General features: G+C 45.4%; 1 protein-coding gene across 8 annotated transcripts in view; it reads left to right on the top strand.

Moving 5' to 3' along the window:
* Positions 1-19,577, top strand: part of tln1 (talin 1) — a 62,703-nt gene that overhangs the window by 15,708 nt on the left and 27,418 nt on the right. For 7 of the 8 annotated variants that reach the window (XM_081701938.1, XM_081701932.1, XM_081701933.1 and 4 more), the window contains 21 exons: positions 3,869-4,031; positions 5,495-5,592; positions 6,352-6,481; positions 6,653-6,805; positions 7,081-7,223; positions 8,173-8,300; positions 8,480-8,540; positions 9,000-9,104; positions 9,245-9,400; positions 10,508-10,609; positions 11,066-11,142; positions 11,717-11,897; positions 12,414-12,527; positions 12,659-12,767; positions 13,075-13,283; positions 13,482-13,580; positions 15,595-15,762; positions 15,978-16,272; positions 16,440-16,606; positions 16,937-17,065; positions 18,146-18,259. In XM_081701938.1, coding sequence (XP_081558064.1) covers positions 3,902-4,031; positions 5,495-5,592; positions 6,352-6,481; positions 6,653-6,805; positions 7,081-7,223; positions 8,173-8,300; positions 8,480-8,540; positions 9,000-9,104; positions 9,245-9,400; positions 10,508-10,609; positions 11,066-11,142; positions 11,717-11,897; positions 12,414-12,527; positions 12,659-12,767; positions 13,075-13,283; positions 13,482-13,580; positions 15,595-15,762; positions 15,978-16,272; positions 16,440-16,606; positions 16,937-17,065; positions 18,146-18,259 — 2,868 coding nt within the window. In that variant the 5' untranslated portion in view covers positions 3,869-3,901. The remainder of the gene's footprint in view (positions 1-3,868; positions 4,032-5,494; positions 5,593-6,351; positions 6,482-6,652; positions 6,806-7,080; positions 7,224-8,172; positions 8,301-8,479; positions 8,541-8,999; positions 9,105-9,244; positions 9,401-10,507; positions 10,610-11,065; positions 11,143-11,716; positions 11,898-12,413; positions 12,528-12,658; positions 12,768-13,074; positions 13,284-13,481; positions 13,581-15,594; positions 15,763-15,977; positions 16,273-16,439; positions 16,607-16,936; positions 17,066-18,145; positions 18,260-19,577) is intronic. The other variant, XM_081701939.1, reaches the window with a different exon arrangement.

Raw genomic sequence — 19,577 nt, 5'->3', positions numbered from 1 at the left:
CTGGCTGGGTTTGAGCTTTGCATGACAGTTGTAATGTTAGAATTGAGATAAAGGGTAATGCTCACTTTACTACTGAACAGTCAGGAGCGTGCTGTGATGAATTCATCCGATCTCAGCTAATAGGGCTTGGACTTGTTTGTTTGTGTCATTGTTTTTTCTAGCTAACCAAATCAATTCTCTCTTGGGCAAAGATTGGTATACAGTACATGGCTATGTCAGTGTTATTCGTATTAAAGCTTGCATTTCATACACGAATGCCTACACGCTTACATGCTACATACAACATATTCTTTAGTGTGCTTGTTGTTTCCCTTTGTTCTTGTGCTTAAATCATCTCATAATTATTCATTGCTCCATGCATTTGTAAAAGCCATGTTTGTGCAAGGTTTTTTGCTTGTCGCAATGAATAAAATCAGCTAAACGCTTCTACTGCACCACAGTGCGAATGTGAAACTAGCAGTCTCTCATATCGACTCTGTGTTAATGGACTGAGCGGAAACCCTGCATTTGAGTTTCACTCTTGCTTGCTGGCCTGCTTCGGTGTATTCTTCCTTTTGAAAAGGAACGGGGGGCCGTGGGTTACAGGAATGGAAGCCTCTGAAGCGTGCCTGGGTCTCCGTCACTGACCCAGGAGCTGGTCACTTTCCGGCCTGCTCCAGGTCACAGCTTGGTCTATTTATATCCCAGCTTGATAAGGGCTCTGACTGACTGCTTGTTCTTGCTGTGTTCTTCAATTGTCATTACTTTTACTTAATACTGTGCTTAGTTTAAATGTTTTCAAGAAGTTGCTATGGCCTTTTCAAGATGACCCCTACGTGTTCTATACCATTATTGTTCTCTTCACAGCTGGCTAAGAGTGCAAGTTCTTTCCAGCAGCAGAAGGAACTCTAACAAATGGTGCGTTCTTGAGCTTTTTTGGGTGTGAAAGGTATGTGGAGGAGGAACTCAGGAAAGGCATCTGCTTGAGTGTTAAGGGTTTGGGGGGATGTCGGTAAGAGTAGAGACTTTAACATGTTCAAGCCAAACGGCAATGTGTTGGGCAGTCCCTTTTAAATCACCACACTGCAACACACTTAGTGCTGTTATACTGCCTGCCTTTCTTGTTAGAACACCCAGTTAATCACGCTGATGCTTTTTAAAGCTCAACTTCGAATGCCTTGACAATGGCCTGCTTCATCGTGCACACAAACGATGCTTTTCTCTTTCGGGAGATGATCTCTGAGACCTCCATTAATAGAGCCCCTTGTTCCTTCTTTTTTCGTTTTCCACACTGGCGCTCTCCTGAAACAGACGCCTCAGCCAGAGTGGCTTCCGTACCTTTTACCCCAACACCGCCCCTTTTGGGGAAGCCATGCGCCTTGCAAATAACGGAGTCATTGCTTATCTGGAGGTGCAATTAACCCCGCTGTCAAACTTCATTATGTGTAACAGATTTGCTCATGATTTGTCTTAACACAAGGTATAGTTCATCTGAGAAACCTCATTAAGTTTCAGGCTACTTTATTAACTAACCTAAACTAGACATCTTAATGAAAACCATTGGAAGATAGCGGAGTCATTTTATGTGGTGTTGATGTAACTGGTCCATCAGAAGGCATAAACTATATGACTATACCTGTTGCACCCATATGTATACCCAGGTATGTTGGTCTGTGCTGCTAAGATGTGGGATTACACTGTTCCCAAATGTTCAGATAGAATTACTCTCAAAGTTACCTGCTCTTTGAAAAGATGACATCCTTGGCCTGGGCTGAGCAAGAAGTCATTTTAAGTTTTGTTTGCAACCGTTTATGGTAATTTTAAATTTTTGTTTGGAAGTGTTTTATGGTAATTTTGTTACATGCTATTTTACTATTTGAACTTTGATCACCAAGTTGATGATGAAATAAATATGGCCCATATTTGCCATATTGTCATCAGTATGCTGCTAACAGAAATGGCTTTTTGAGTGGTTAATTGCTTACTTTACATGGCGGTAGTTTTGGCTGGTTTCTTCTTCTGGCTTTTCTGCACCCAATCTGAAGCACATCGTTTTGGGTGTTTTTAATTTCAGAACTATTAATCAAGCACATTTTACTGACATTTCCTGAGAAAAATCATCATGTGCTAACTTTGCCATTGTCAGGTTTGCTGTTGCCTCACAAAGTGTTTATATTGGTGTGGGCAAAAATCTCCCTCCCCTATGTAACCTTGTGAAGGCTGCAGCTGAGGAGGACTTGTTAGGGGCCTGCCATGAAGTCTTTCCCATCATCCCACCCTGGGAATTTGGAGGCAGTGCAGCCAGGGTGTGGGTCTAGAATTCTAGCAGTGCCCCTTCAAAAAATCCAGAGGGTGATGGAGACAGAGAGACATGGAGAGAAACCCATGAGATGACTGACTGCAGTGTCATGAACTGTAGGATCTGGGCTGGATTTCCCCCCCAGTTCGTTCTCATGCACAATATTGAGCAGTTACGATGGTCTGCAAGTGCTACCTTGGATCTGGGTTTGCCTGTGATGTTCAGTATTGATTTGTGAGGTCGCACACTAAGGATGTTTGGGAAGCACTTGGATTAACCTCAGTTCTCAGTTACTGGTCCTAAATGTTCCTCAGTGGCATTTGGTGAACATGTTTACATGTGCGAATAGGTAATGTGTGTGTGTGTGTGTGTGTGTGTGTGTGTGTGTGTGTGTGTGTGTTCTCACCCGCGTGCATGCCACCAGCTGGGAGGTGGAGAGGGCACACTGTGTGGCAGCAGCGATCACACGGTTCTGCTGGGTCGAGTCATCCGTCTTCTGGGCCACATTCTTGGCCTTCAGCACCCCAAAAACAGAATGGTGTTCATTTCAGGAGTTCTTAATTTGCTACAGTGGTGTCATTCTGTCTCACTTTCTGATTCAAAATAGTTTCTCTGTTGGCCTCAGCCTGTGCTGTTCCTCATTTACTGAATATGGAACAATGTCTGAGGTCACACTCTTCCACAAGACAAAACTAGAAAAATGACCGCAAAATGAATATAAATGCAGTTAAGTCTCGTTATCTTTTTGTATAGGTTCCTGCGAGTCACAATATATATTGATCCGTACTCATTTTCAGAGAGGTCTGCATTAATGCAGACATGAAAAAAGATGAACCAATCAATGAGGAGCCAAGAATAAAATTGCAATGTTCAGAATTCTTAGGTCCTAGGTTCCTGACTTGGCTTACTGTCTGCTAAAGCTGCTTGGATTTGCCAGGATGTCAGTGTGGGGTTTTGATTCAGAAATATTGATGCTGTTTTGAAATAATGATTTATTTTCTTCTCCCCAGCTCGACAAAGCGGGCCATAAATTCTCAAACATTCATAGTAATCTTTCAGATGGGACATGACTGCATGAAGGAAAGAGGAAGAAAGATTAAAATTCTTGCTCACTCAGTCAAACTTGAGTGTAAGCATGATCGGAGCACAAGTATGATCAGCGTATCGGCATGTTTGCTACATTAGCATTATCAGTAACGAGAGATAGTAACACAATTGGTGGGTGGAGAGCAAAACAAATGGTACCATAGAATCAAGACACATGTTGTATTCTATAGACCAATAGCCTAAGACCCATAACATCATAAATAATAACTGTTTTGATCTTGATTTTATTGTTGGTTTACATGATGATGGCGGTGGTTTTTAATCTTTTTTTAATTAATTATTTTTTTTAATTTAATTTATTTTTTATCCAGCCTGTCAAAAAATGTATTTGTTCCTGTCTACTTAATCACTTTTGGTCATATGGTGACTTCATCATGTGAATACATCTATTCAGGTTGGCGAGTTGGTGTGGTGGTTGATGACCTTTCTTAATGGATTTCTTTTATGTGGTGTTTTGTTTGTTTTTTGGGGTGTTTTTTGCAGGTGTATCGGTGACGCAGGCACAGGAGCGCAGCCATGGTGGCGCTGTCACTGAAGATTGGGGTGGGGAATGTGGTGAAGACCATGCAGTTCGAGCCCTCCACAATGGTGTATGATGCTTGTCGTATCATCAGGGAGAGAGTTCCAGAAGCACAACTTGGCCAACGTGAGTCTGGCACACTGCACTACACCACTATCGCCATCACGGTGCACTGTGGTTATACAACCAATCAAAAACCAAACTTGTTTTTTTTTAAATCCCACAACTGCAAAGTTACTAATTGTATCAATTTGTATATACTGCTCTCCGTGGCTAAACTCTTGAGTGTAGTTGGGTGAGCCATGGTGGTGTTTCAGATTGTGATTTTAAGGTAACTTATATTGTCAGATCATAACTCAGAATGACTGGCTTTGCTGTCTATTAACATTCAACAACAGTTAAGTGAACAGTACTTGGTACTTAATGTGTTAATCAAGTACCATGTTGTCTTTTGAAACCAAGGTCCCATACAAAGTGCAATGTTAGATTTCCACACTTCACTGTGTATGAATACACACTGTCCCTGTGCCAAAGGCTTACCCTGGCTCTTAGAACAATTATGCCTCTTTTCCATTTCTTGACTTGAGTAATGAAAATTCCAGCAAGTGTGACACACTGGCCAGGACATGTGCTCCTACCCCTATCCTCGGTTCTTTTCAGACTGCTGATGTATGATTGATTTTAGTTGCTTTAGTCAAATCTGGAGTTTCAGCAGGAAGGTTGTTCTTTAACCAGTTCTGGCCTATATGTGGAAATATGTGTTCAAAGGGTTAAGAGAGGGTTAGAATTAGGATGAAGGACAAAGCCAGACTGTAGGTCATCACTCTGACACTGCATTTGAAGAACCCCTGGTCCAGAGACCTCTGTACTCAACCCCAGCTACTTTTGAAGAACGAGCCCTGAGTCCTCCTTTCAGCCACCAGCTAGCATAAAAGTTCCTCCCTTCAAAGGAATGAATGAACTTCCAGAAAGAACAACTCAGAACTCAGTTTCTAACAAAGCTAGCTTGTTGCTCAGCGACAACCTCATTCGGGGTGCGGCTGGGTCTCCAGTCTTGCATAATAGCTTCCCTCTGGACACTCTCCCTACCATACTTGCCTTAACCTGTGAGTAGTTTTCCGCTTTGCTTTGCTTTTGGCCTGCATCAGAAGCTCATATGGAATGTTCAGCATCTTAAATGGCAGGCAGGCACCCACTACCTGGACCCCAAGGGCAGAAGGGTTTAACTCTGCTGCCAAGCAAGTGACATGGCCAAGAAACGTTTTGTGGTTTAAAGAATTGAAGCATGTTTTCTGAGCGAGTACCATCTTGTAATATCTGGTGTCTGAAATACAAAGTTAAAAAGACTCAGGAATGAAAACGTTTAGCAGATATTTACCTCAATGTTAGCACCTCTGCATAGTTTTGTCCATGTGAAAGGGTGTTACTTTTAATGTAGTGTTGAGTTAATTAAAGCTGAACTGACGCACTGTATTCCTTATTGTTTTCCTCTTGGCGTCCTACACACACTGCCCAGTCACTCTTTCAGAGACATAGACACACTATCAGAAATAGGTGGTAGAACCTCTGACCGTTCTTTTCTCCTTCAGCCAATGACTACGGCCTGTTCCTCTCAGACGACGACCCAAAGAAAGGCATTTGGCTGGAAGCAGGGAAAGCCTTGGACTACTACATGCTGAGAAATGGGGTGAGTCAGTCAGTTAGTCAGTCAGTTGTTCAGTCAGTCAGGAATGTCTGTCTGCTGGTACATACTCTTCCCCAACCCCCTCCTCTCGCTCTCTCGCTCTCTCACGCTCTCTCTTTCTTATGCTCACTCTCTCTCTCTCTCTCTCTCTCTCTCCCACCCACATGCTTACACACTTTCTTATCGGGCCACACTATGGAGGTTAATGCCATTTTAAAAGATGGGTTTCAAGTGTTTCTTTACCAATTTGGTGCTTGTAATATCTATGGTGTGCATATTTTATGTCCAAGTCACTTAGATCAAGTATTGAAATATTTAGTGATTGCGTTACCTCTCTAAGCAGCATGGGAAGGAGGTCAGGCATGTTTGCACATGAAAACGAAGCCATAAAAGTCAGCAAGAGTCTGTTTCCAAACTGCAAAGCTCAGGTTTAGGGATTCATATCTTTAGCATGATACACATATGAAATTACTGTTTTATCATAACCCTGAGCAGTGGTGCAAGTAATCTGCTCACCACTTCCCTAGAATGAGATCTGGTATGTCTATTCAGGAGAGATTAGACCTATACTGCCTTCCAGCTAAGATTACTTAGATGCCAGAGAGATAGTCAGAGTTTAAGTGACATTGGGACACTGTGACACTGGAGAACTAAGTTTCACTAAGCCATGACCAAAGCTACATAGCAATGATCAAGGTCCAAGGACAGGTGTAATAATATGGGGACATCTCTTGTCTTCTGCTTTGTTGTTGTGCTTGGCAGGATACGCTTGAGTACAAGAAGAAACAGAGACCACTCAAGATTCGCATGTTGGATGGGACAGTGAAAACAGTCATGGTGGATGACTCCAAAATTGTCACCGACTTGCTCATGACCATCTGTGCCAGAATAGGTGAGCCAGTAGAGATTTGCTTTCAAATGATCAGGCCTGGTTTGCCTGCTCAGCCAAGGCTTTCTGTGGGCAGTCGTCTGGTTGGGTTGGGTATGACATTGCAATGCATCTGACTTGACCTGTGTGAACCGCGGAGCACACTGACCGCTGGAAACCCCCTTTGCCCTTTAGGTATCACAAACTATGACGAGTACTCGCTGGTGCGGGACGTGGGCGAGGAGAAGAAGGAGGAGACCATGGGAACACTGAAGAGAGACAAGACCCTCCTGAGGGATGACAAAAAGATGGAGAAGCTCAAGCAGAAGCTCCACACTGATGATGAGCGTATGTCATCTCCTCATCACCACCATCAGTCTTGAAGCTTCCGTTATGTTTCAAAGGACACTGACAGTCTGAAGTTTCAGATTATTGTCCGACTACGCAGTTAATGCTAACTCCAGATAGGGTGCTCATTCTCTTGTATTTAAAATTCACATTGTGCTTTAGTCTTCTCATAAGATATCTATTTCATGATGCAGAGCAGGAGATCAATGCGTTTCAGAAGCTCATAGTTCTTAACTCAAGCTGGTTTAGTCTCATTCTAAACTCTGTGGGTGTAGTGAACTGGCTGGACCATGGGCGCACTCTGCGTGAGCAAGGCGTGGAGGAGACGGAGATGCTACTCCTCAGGAGGAAGTTCTTCTACTCTGACCAGAACGTGGACTCCAGAGACCCAGTGCAGCTTAACCTGCTGTACGTACAGGTACGTAACTGTGACTGTTATAACTGTACGGAACTGCGAGATCATGACATTACAGTCGTGCTGATATGGATCAGTCTTCCTGAAATGTCAAGGAGTTTGGAGAAGATTTTAAAGCATAAAATAATCAATAATGGAAAGGTTCTGCAGCCATATCTATACTCAGACTACTACCTTTTGTGGCCTGTTTAGGAAAATGGTATTGAATATTGGTTCACATTTTAAATGAAGCCATGCGAGTCCGACCTAATGTAGATATAATAGTACTGGTAATATGTGAAAGGAAACATTTGAATATGATTACCAGACAATTTATGTGGCGTCTACTTCTTTGAAAGCTTCATTTGAACTGGACCCAGTTAGCAGACGCAGCTGTTTTATTACATTTATGGATCACTAAACTACTACTATTACTATAATAGTGCATTATTTTCCATTTACTAGGAGGCTGGATTTTGGCTGTTGCCTCAGATAGATATTGCTCTTCTGCTTTGAGCTTTTCCTGTTGCAAAAATAGAAGGTGTTATAAAGAGTCTGCTGTTCTGACCAAAGTAACTTTTGTGCTGTTTTTTATTTATGCATTTTCTTTTTCTTCCCAGTAATATCTCAGCTGACTTGCAGAGAATAGCTGAGGGAATAGCTCACTCATCAACACGACTGGAATCCTGTATTGTTTAGGTTCCAGTTTATAAGAGCAATATATTTAATCAGTTTTCTTCTTTCAAAGTGCTTGGAGAATTCATGCACTTGCCTTGTCATTTGGATTATTTTATCCACCACCGAGACCAAAATGCTGGTCCAGGCATGAGCATACCTTGGAGTTATATATTCTTTAGTCTTGTGTGTCTGCTGTGAGGCTCTGTGTTTTGACATACCTGTTGTGGCGGTCTTGAATGGCAGCAGTCTGGGTTCTGGTGTGTTAACTGACTGTGCTCCTTGGTTCCTTACTCAGGCTCGGGATGACATTCTGAACGGATCCCATCCTGTGTCCTTTGACAAGGCCTGTGAGTTCGCCGGTTACCAGTGCCAGATTCAGTTTGGCGACCACAACGAGTCCAAACACAAGCCAGGATTCCTTGAGTGAGCTTTGTCATTTTAATTATTGCATAATTTGTATTAACATTTCTCTGAATGGATAGGATTACAAATAGCATTGCTGAGTCTCAGTCTAGAAGTCTGACCAATGCCTTCACCAAATTGTGAAATGGTGTCCTAATTCAGATATTTGGGTTAACCCGCCTCTCCACATCCCTTTCCAGCTTGAAGGAGTTCCTGCCAAAGGAATATGTCAAGAACAAAGGCGAGAAAAAGATCTTCCAGGTAAGGGGATGGAGCTTGACAAATTGATGCAGGCTTTTGGAGAGAGGTCCTTCTGGGCTCGAGCACTGCATGAGCAGCTGGGATTTGGCTGTCAGTGGTGGCTGTGCTCTCTCTCTCTCGCTCTCTCTCTCTCTCTCTCTCTCTCTCTCTCTCTCTCTCTCTCTCTCTCTCTCTCTCTCTCTCTGCGCTAACCATGCTTCCACATTATTCTAATGGCCCATTTGTATAGCAAACCATGTATGAAGGGACAAAAATTATTAGCGTGGGATAATGCCTGGGGCTAAAATGTGCACTCGCTGATTACAATCTGGATGTGTGTATGTTTTATTCTGCCATCATTTGCTTCTCTCTGCTGAAGGGCATCAGTGTTCAGGCTGACATAAAATGCTCCCACTGTGCAGAAGGACACTAATCTAATGTGTGTCAGCTGTTGAGCTGGGTTTTCTTTCTGCTCCTCAGGCACACAAAAACTGCCAAAACATGACTGAGATTGAGGCCAAAGTCAGCTACGTCAAACTGGCCCGCTCTCTCAAAACCTACGGTGTGTCCTTCTTCTTGGTAAAGGTAAAAGATTCCTCCTTGTGACATAACTCCCAGTGAACTTGATTCAGTGTGCTTAAAGCTCACTGAATGGCTGGTTAACCCCAGAGGGATACTGTTCTTGGCCTGATGGCACTCATGCCAAGTGTATCTCCCCGCCGCAGGAGAAGATGAAGGGCAAGAACAAGCTGGTTCCACGTCTACTGGGCATCACCAAGGAGAGTGTGATGAGAGTGGATGAGAAGACCAAGGAGGTGATGCAGGAGTGGAGCCTGACCAACATCAAGCGATGGGCCGCCTCACCCAAGAGCTTCACACTGGTGAGACTAGCGCTCCTGGTCAGCTATAGGAAACCTTCACTGCAGTGTAAAAAAATTTCTGTCATTATTGAATTTCACTAGTGAACTTTCAGGTTTCGATGATAACTTGTTTTAAATGTGCATGTATTTTGTGGTCATAATTCTGAAGGTTTTGATTGCAGGAATCATTTTTGAAATATGAGAAATATCAAATATTTATTCAAGGTATGTAGCATTCTTGTGCTGAGCACTGATTCTCTAGGTCTTATGGCACATTAATTACAGCTCTGCACAGCCCTGGTCCATCAGTTGAGAATAGAAGGAACTATTTAATATTAATGTCTAGGACTCAAATACTACTTAAGATCTTGTGATTTTTGGCAATTTGGTTGAGATATGTTGATTATAGTTTAGTTTGGAGCATTAAGTTGCCAAGCCTGCCATTTGAAGTTAGTTTCCTAAGAATTCTTAAGATATGGCTGCATATTCAAAGCAATAACAAACAAGATTATTCTAATAAATATGCCTGATACTTTAAACTCCAGTTCCTGTTAAGGTCCTCTGTCCCATTTCATTTATCAGATCCCTTACAGCCCATGCAGGAAAAATAGGTTAGATGTGCATGCCAGTGTTTATTTTTTTAATTTTTAAGATGTCTGGGGAAACATTCAGGCAACTGTTTCCTGGAACATCACCAAGGCACTGAGAACTGGGAAAGAAATTGGTTTAGTTTTAAACCAATTCATTCATAAGGGGAGTCGCATCATGAGGAGCAGCCACTGAAACTCATCAGCTGATAATGACTCTTAAGGCTGTGGTGTGCAGCTATTCGGCCTATAAAAGATGTCTGACTGTTTGTTTTCTTGGGTTCAGTAACTGTTGTAGCACCCTAATGATTGCTTTGATGGTGCATCTTGCCATTTGTGCAGCTCACCAGTTTGATGATCGAAATCACCAGCTCCAGATGAGTTACTCCAATAAAAACAGTTAGCCATCACACACAAAAAGGCCCCAGAATGGGACTCGGATTCAGTTTGTGCTGAATTAGTAAATGAACGTGCTTGTAAGGGCTTTAGTGTCCCATATGTAAAGGGGATCAGTTACGTGAACACTGCCTCTCTTCCTTAGGACTTTGGTGATTATCAAGATGGCTACTATTCTGTCCAGACAACTGAAGGCGAGCAGATTGCACAGCTGATTGCTGGGTACATTGACATCATCCTCAAAAAGGTAGCATGCATAACCACTGTGCTTTGTAAAATGAAATATGTGATTTGAAAAATGTGCTTTGCAGAGCTTGAAATGGTTTTTGATCCTTATTGGAGATTAATCTTTTTTTTCTGTGATGAAGGAAGCCAGACACCAGTCTCTGTATGGATTTGTGTAGACTGTTGTAGGAACTGATTTGTGCAGTAGTTCTAGTACATCAGCATCTCTCCTACGGAGTGCTGTTGGCAGCACTGTGTTCTTCCTATCAGTTAATTTTCACTGATGGTCTTGTTTGCATTCGGTGTGCAACAAGTCTTTGGGAACAACCCTGCATTGGTTCACAGGATATGGTGGAATTCCCCAACAAACCTTGATGCTTGACATCCGAAGGGGCGGGCAGCATAACAACAAAGTGCTTCTTTCTTGTCCCAAGTATCGTGGCAAACCTCTAACCACATGAACCCTCACTCTCCGCAGAAAAAGAGCAAAGACCACTTTGGCTTAGAAGGAGACGAGGAGTCAACCATGCTGGAGGACTCTGTTTCACCTAAAAAGTAAGCATGGGAAAACATTATAATGAATGTTCCTTGACAAAGATCGATTCAACTCTGCCCCATTCAAGAGCCCAGATATTCCATACTGCTATGTGTAGAAGGTTTTCATATGTGCTTTCACACAGTTCTTCAGAGTTTGATATAATTGAAGTGCGGACGAGTTCATTATGCTCTTAAGGGCTGAATAATGCTTCCGAGGAGGAGAGGGGCCAGTGGAAGAAAGCCATATGCAAATCTGGAAAACCTGTAAACTTAGTTATTCGAATAAAGAGGTTTCTCTTGCAGCTGTAGATCAAATGTGAATATGCTTTTGGAAAGTACATTTTAGGCCACCATCTGTGAAGCAGTGATTGATTCTCCTGCCTTGGTTTTCTTAAGAAATATTTCCCCTCATAGGCCATTTTCCCTTTTAAATCGATTTCCTCTGCTGTATCTTCCGTGTATTTTATCACCATACATATGGCTGTCTGAATGTACTACATCTTGGTGTATGTCATATACAGGACCTTCTACATAATTTAACCCACATGGTAGCTATATAACACAGCTGACGCTGTGTGTGTGTTTCTCGCAGGTCAACAGTGCTGCAGCAGCAGTTCAACAAGGTGGGAAAGGTAGAGACGGGCTCTGTGGCCCTGCCGGCCATCATGCGCTCGGGCGCAGGGGGTCCGGAGAGCTTCCATATGGGCTCCATGCCCCAGGCCAAGCAGCAGATCACCAGTGGCCAGATGCACACTGGGCACATGCCCCCTCTGGTGAGCACCCGCCGGCGGTTTCCCAGTCCGCCAAGCACACGGGGTGGAGCGTTGTGCATACCAAAGTGTAATGCATGCGCCCCAGCCATGAAGCCAGGAAAACCGCCGACTCGGCTCGTTAGCGACTCTGGCGTGGCATTTGTGGATTGGAAGCAGAGTCTCAGGCTCCGCAGCCTTTGCTCGCCCATACAGCCGAATGCCTGCTCACACTTTCGCTTCCACACACTCACACTTTCACTTCCACACACTTGCTCTTGATGTCATGTCAGGCCCTGAATTGGATGAGTTCGCTTATGTATGTTTCTGTATAAGCAAGGCAAGTTTGTAAGGCATATTTCATGCCCAAAGGTTATTCAACAAAGGGTTACACAGGCAAGAACTAGAGCATACATACTAATCAATATGAAGGTGGTCATTAGTAGAATAAAAATGTAAGAAAGAAGAAGCATCCTTGTATAACCTATGTATTATACACATAGGTAATATAACATCTGCACATTTTGTCTCCTTTTGCAGACCTCAGCCCAGCAGGCTCTGACGGGCACCATCAACTCCAGCATGCAGGCAGTACAGGCTGCCCAGGCCTCTCTGGACGAGTTCGACACCCTACCACCCCTGGGCACTGATGCAGTGAGTCATAGTGGACATGCCCGTGTAGGCCTATTTGCGTGCAGGGGCGTTGGGCAGTAATTTTCATGTCCCCCTCCCACCTGTCTGTCCGTGGGTTCGTCCGCATACGCATGTGTCTGCCCCTTCGTTAGGCTTCTCAAGCCTGGAGGAAGAACAAGATGGACGAGTCCAAGCATGAGATCCACTCCCAGGTGGACGCCATCACTGCAGGAACGGCCTCTATGGTCAACCTCACTGCAGGTGAGGGCTCAAGCAGGCACAGTCGCCGTCACATAGTAACAGTGACGGCTCCTGCTGCTAGTAGTTTTATTTTATTCGTGTTGGTTAGTGAAACTGAAGCTCAACGGATGCAGAGGTGAAGCAGTATATCCCCTCTGGTGACGAGCGGAGTTTTAAGGCTGCAGCTGACCTCGTTAAGAGATAAATCTAATGTGGACTGCACTCGGGTTTATAGTGGCACTCCACGTGTTAGGAACTGGGCGCAGCAGCGTTGGCTAAGTAGGGCGGTGGCGCGGGTCTGGGGGCTCACTTTGGCTCGGCCTCGCAGGGGACCCGGCGGAGACAGACTACACGGCGGTGGGCTGCGCTGTGACCACCATCTCCTCCAACCTGACGGAGATGTCGAGGGGCGTGAAGCTGTTGGCTGCGCTTATGGAAGACGAGGGCGGCAATGGGCAGCAGCTCCTGGGCGCCGCACGCAACCTGGCCTGCGCCGTGTCCGACATGCTGAAGACGGCTCAGCCCGCCAGCACCGAGGTTACACACCGACACTCGTACATACAAACGCACACGGGGTTGTTCATGCATGGTGTGCATTTTCAAGAGAGTCAGTGAGAAATTTCTGAATCCAAAAAGAAATTGTTAAATAAAAGTTAAATACTACACTGTTAACTACATTGTCTGTTCGTATATTCTGTCATGTATTCTAAACATGATTGTGTGTGTCCTTAACAGCCTCGTCAGAACCTCCTGCAAGCTGCAGGTAACGTGGGCCAGGCCAGCGGAGAGCTGCTGCAGCAGATTGGAGAGAGTGACGCTGATCCACATTTCCAGGTGGGCCAGCTGTATACACGCATGTGTGTACACATGTGTACACACACACACACACACACACCCTCTCTTGCAGCAGATTAAAAGAACATGAGCCTCAGACTTAACTGAGTATATTTAACCTGCCTTCTCTTTGTGGCCTCAACCAGCCCTCGGGCAGACGATCATTCAGACACACCTGGCGGATTCACCTTTATAGTCAAACGATGGTAACAGAGCAGAACCAAGAGCAGTTAATTTCATCAGCCAATCATGCCAATGCTTTCCTGATTTCATTTTGATACTTGAATTGCAGATCTTATTTAATCTTAGTTAAGAGTCATTGGTACATAACTCCACTCAAAAATGAGAGAATGCCTATTTTCTTGTTTTCCAATGAAATGGCATCAACTTTCAACCAGATGATGAGGTTTTAATTGCAAAACCAGGAAATAGATTTTTAGTGGAGTTATGTTTTTGACTTGATCAATATATAATGCACCCTTCTCTACGTAACACTTGGGTGAAAACCTCTGGTGGGGGGGTCTAATTGTTCATGTTCGTATGTAATGCCGTCCTTATACATAACAATTAAATGAGCACAATGCACCTCTTCTACTTCCATAGCACTCTGCAGAAGATAGCAGCAGCTTTTTGGTCTCAGGTAATTCGGTAAATGCGCCTTCGGTTAGTCTTATTCAGAGTTAGCATTGCATGAACCCTGTAAAGCCAGAGCTGGATTCCTCTCTCCAGCGTCACGACTAGGATTCCGTGGCGCCTGGTTCTCCGGTCCTACAGACCTGCGTGCACCGTAGAACCACGTGTGTAAGCCGCTGCTCTCCTGCGCCACCCTTCCTGCTTCCTGTGGCCTGAAAGGCCTTCAGTCACAGATGACGCAAATAAGTGTTGGAAATGCTTGAGGAATTCTCAGAAACACCCAGGGGGTCCGGCAGCCACTTACAGTGATCTTTGGCTACGACGCAGGGCTGGATCCCGCTGACCTTTTGCCGTGGCAGTTCGCGTCCGAGTCGGATTGGTCACTCGTTGGTCTGGGCTTTAGAGCATCTGGCTTGCTCGCTCCACCCCTCCCGCAAACCTCAGTAGGAATTCATTAGTTCTTATAGTTGCCTAGTGCCTTTGTTTTTCAGGCTTGTGTAGCACATTGCCAAATTGCCAATCCCTTTTTGTGAAGATGCTTTTGTTAAAGTTTTATTAAAACCTTTCTGTAATTGTAAGGGTTATCGGGCACTTAGCAGATGTGATTTATGAGGGGGATCTTGAGCAAAACCACAAACTGCTCTTCCTCTCCCTTTGGTGGGGAGGTTGGTGGTTCCAGCTCCAGCTACCTGTTGGATGTCTCTCTGCTGGGTCCAGTAAGCCTATCACACACCAACTCGGGCAGTGTGCTAGCGGTCGGTCTCCCCTGTGGAAAGAATCCAGAGAGTGTACCGCACTGCCCTGTCAGTCAGGCTCGTGCTACGGACACGTGTGTGTGTGTGTGTGTGTGTGTGTGTGTGTGTGTGTGTGTGTGTGTGTGTGTGTGTGTGTGTGTGTGTGTGTGTGTGTGTGTGTGTGTGTGTGTGTGTGTGTGTCTCGTTTTCGTTGAGCCTCACCAAGATGTTCTCAGCAGCTCGATATAGAGCTCACCACCTCTTTCTTTTGAAGCTGCCTGTCATTCCATGAACAATCTGTGTGACTCTTGGTGATTTTTTTTTTAGTTTGTCAGAGGGACAAAGAGAATATGTGGGATATACTGAAACACAATTGTAATTCACAAGTGAATTAGAAACTAACGTGACAAACTGTGAACTTTGGACTAACACTTCAATCAGAAAAAATATTTAAATTCCACTCAGATCTAAACTGTGATATTGGTGGGTGATGGAACACTCTGGCAATGTCTAAGCCTGTGTGTGTGGGTGTGTGTGTGGGTGTGTGTGGGGGTGGGCATGCGTGTGTGTGGGGGTGGGTGGGCATGCATGTATTTGTGTGTATGTGTGTGTGTGTGCATGGGTGGGCATGCACACGTGCTCTGCAGGACATGCTGATGAAGCTGGCCAAGGCGGTGGCCAATGCCGCGGCTGCCCTCGTGCTGAAGGCCAAGAACGTGGCCCAGAAGACGGATGACTTGGCCCAGCAGAACCGTGTGATCGCTGCTGCCACACAGTGTGCCCTCTCCACCTCCCAGCTGGTGGCATGCACGCGGGTGAGAACGAACACACACACACACACACACACACACACACACACACAACGCTCTGAAGCCAGAGGCAGAGGGCAGCTGTACCGTTCCTGTTTCACAGTTCAGTCTCCTGCAAGCAAACCTCATTATGGCATTAACAGGTCTGAATCCCTCAGTCTGAACCACTGAGCAAGCCTTGTGTGTCTGTCTGCGTGTGCTTGTCTGTCTGTATGCGTCAGGTGGTGGCTCCTACCATCAGCTCGCCGGTGTGTCAGGAACAGCTGATCGAGGCAGGGAAGCTTGTGGCCAAGTCAGTGGAGGGCTGCGTGGAGGCGTCGCAGGGGGCCACCAATGATGAGCAGCTGCTGAAGCAAGTGGGCGTGGCCGCAACAGGTGTCACTCAGGCTCTTAATGAGCTCCTGCAGCATATTAAGCAGTATGCCAGCGGTATGCAGCCAATCGGACGCCACGGCGAGGCCACTGACCGCATCTTGGACGTGACGGAGAACATCTTCAGCTCCATGGGAGATGCAGGTATGAGGAAAGGGAAGAATTAGTCTGGATAACGGCCATTCGGTGAAAATGTCCTTTTAGGTGGAAGCGACTATATTATGTTGTTGGGCCTTTACAGATTGATCTGTTTCTTTTCCACTCTCTTGCTCTCTGCCTGTGTGTGCGTGCGTGCGTGTGTGCGTGCATAGGCGAGATGGTGCGGCAGGCGCGGATCCTGGCTCAGGCTACCTCCGACCTGGTCAACGCCATCAAGGCAGATGCTGAGGGTGAGACGGACCTGGAGAACTCGCGCAAGCTGCTTTCGGCCGCCAAGCTCCTGGCCGACGCCACTGCCCGGATGGTGGAGGCCGCCAAGGTGTGTGACTCCAGATACAGACACCGCCTCTGAGGCGTTAAGAGTCACAGGGGCGGGGCTTTGGCTCGGCTGGCCCTCTCCCAACAGCCGAGAGGCAGGCAGAGGAAAGCTCAGTCAATGAGAGCAACTCAAGTACAATATTGTTGAGCATTACTAAGAGAGATTAGTGGCTAGTGGAGGGGAAGGCTGTGGATGATGATGCAAAGAGGCAGGGTTCAGCTGGAATTAGTGTGTGTGTGTGTGTGTGTGTGTGTGTGTGTGTGTGTGTGTGTGTGTGTGTGTGTGTGTGTGTGTGTGTGTGTGTGTGTGTGTGTGTGTGTGCGCTCCCAGGGCGCCGCCGCTAACCCGGACAGTGAGGAGCAGCAGCAGAAGCTGCGTGAGGCGGCCGAGGGCCTGCGCATGGCCACCAACGCCGCCGCGCAGAACGCCATCAAAAAGCGCCTGGTCAACAAGCTGGAGGTGAGCAGAGACACATGTACACGCGCCACACCAGCTGCTCACCATCAAATTCCAATAGAACATGTTGGGCTTTTGAAAAAATAGCAACATGTGTCTAAACTGTGATTACACTCCTGCAATTTCCAATTTCATGAAAAAGACAGATGAGTTTGGGTTGGGGTTTTTTGTTTGTTTTTCTCTCCAAACCTTCAGTTGAGAACAGCTGGTATGAGTCCATGAATTCGAGGCTCTGGGGCTTGTTTCCTCAACTTTAGCTGCCAAGAATCAGATAACCACCACGTCTTCAGAGGGCTGGTGTATTTGTGGCTTCAGGCCGCAGACTTCGCTGCAACTGATCTTGACGTGTCTGAGAGACGGCTGTCTGCCTAGCAAGACTCACGCAAGCTGCAGTCATCCCGACTGCCTCTGTGGCCTTGTTTCAACCCGTTTCTGCAGAGCAGTGCGTGAAAGGGAAAGGCTGAGAAGCTCGTGTTTTGGCCCAGCGTGCTGAGAACACTCAGGTGGCTGTTGAGGAGAACATGCTGCTGAACTCTCAGGGTGGGGCTGGTTTGGAGAATGTAGCTAGCACTTCTAATTCTCGCATGAGGAAGTGGCATTTTCTCCTGAAACGCCATGGAAGCAGTGTTTTCGTAGCCTTTACTTGGTCCAACACCTAGACCAGACTGTAAATCGCACCAAAACTTTGTTACACAGATGTCAGTTTGGTCTACAGCAGGTTTAACCTACTCTCTACTTCACAGAACCAACTTTTACTCCTAAAATGAATAAATAGGATTATTAAAAAAAAAAAAAAAAAAGTAGACAGAAATGAAACTTAAGAATAAAATCAAACGATGTTGACTAAATTAACAGGACTAACGAGCTCAAATGAAGGCATGAGTGTTATGGGTCTTTTTTTTCTGGTCCTTTTCTGCGTTTGGCTGTATATGGCTGGGAGCTTCTGTTTTTGACCAGAGTATCGTGAGGTTCTCCTCTTTCATCTCAGCACGTGAATGTGACCGTAGCACAGCACCGCCATGTCCCTGATGCACGGTTTCCACTGGTAATCCCTCATCGATCAACCTGCTCTACTTCCTCCAGAACGCTGCCAAGCAGGCTGCCGCTGCCGCCACTCAGACCATAGCCGCCGCTCAGCATGCCGCTTCGTCCAATAAGAACCCGGCCGCTCAGCAGCAGCTCGTACAGAGCTGCAAGGTAGGTTCCATGGTAACCACACACTTCCTGTTTGAATAGGGTCATGTCAAGGACAAGCCACTACCCTTGTTCAAGCAGCACATGCAATGTAAAGCATGTAAATATGGAACGGGTAAATAAAAAAGGCAACATCTCTGATGTAACATGACTTCCTGGCCTTTTCTGGTTACATCTTTGTCTGTTATTATACAATGCCTGGCCAAAAAAAAAAAAAAAAGGTGTCACGCGCTTAATATTTCGTCGGTCCGCCTTTAGCTTTGATTACAGTATGCTTTCGCTGTGGCATTGTTTCCACAAGCTTCTGCAATGTCACATTTATTTCTGTTCAGCGTTGCATTCATTTTTCCCCAAGATCTTGTATTGATGATGGGAGATTTGGACCACTGTGCAAAGTCTTCTCCAGCACATCCCAAAGATTCTCAATGGGGTTCAGGTCTGGACTCTGTGGTGGCCAATCCATGTGTGAAAATGATGTCTCATGCTCCGTGAACCACTCTTTCACAATTTGAGCCCGATGAATCCTGGCATTGTTATCTTGGAATATGGAAGAAAAATTCCATTCGGTATATTCAGGTAGTCAGCTGACCTCATTCTTTGGGCACCTAATGTTGCTGAACCTAGACCTGACCAACTGCAGCAACCCCAGATCATAGCACTGGCCCCACAGACTTGTACGGTAGGCACTAGGCATGATAGGTGCATCACTTCAGCCGCCTCTCTTCTTACCCTGATACGCCCATCACTCTGGAACAGGGTAAATCTGGACTCATCAGACCACATGACCTTCTTCCATTGCTCCACAGTCCAATCTTTAAGCTCCCTAGCAAATTGAAGCCGTTTTTGCCGGTTAGCCTCACTGTCAAGTGGTTTTCTTAAGGCTACACAGCTGTTTAGTCCCAATCGCTTGAGTTCCCTTCGCATTGTGCGTGTTTTCTCTGCTTGATGCATGCCAATAATTTGACCTTTCTGAAATAGATTAACATCTTTTCCAGGACCACAGGATGTATCTTTTGACATGGCTGTTTAAAAATGAGAAGCTACTCACTGCATCAGTTAGCGTTAAATAACTTGTTGCCAGCTGAAACATAATCACCCATACAATAATTATCCAATGGGAGGCTCTTACTTATTTGTTTAGTAAAATCCAGGCAGTTTTTTGTCTAAGAGTATCTAAAAGTATATGTTTTGGGGTTTTTTTATGTTAGCATTTCACTCTTTTCAGTGCATTCAGACTCTAAAATGTTTGTCACTACACCCCTGCTGAATGTATGCTCTGACCACTAGCATGTACTCGGAACATGTTTCATGTTGCCTGTAC

Source organism: Electrophorus electricus, chromosome 19 (assembly GCF_041902795.1).
Source record: "Electrophorus electricus isolate QZ-2024a chromosome 19, ASM4190279v1, whole genome shotgun sequence".
NCBI classification, from domain to species: domain Eukaryota; kingdom Metazoa; phylum Chordata; class Actinopteri; order Gymnotiformes; family Gymnotidae; genus Electrophorus; species Electrophorus electricus.
This window is presented reverse-complemented; position numbering and strand designations above follow the sequence as displayed.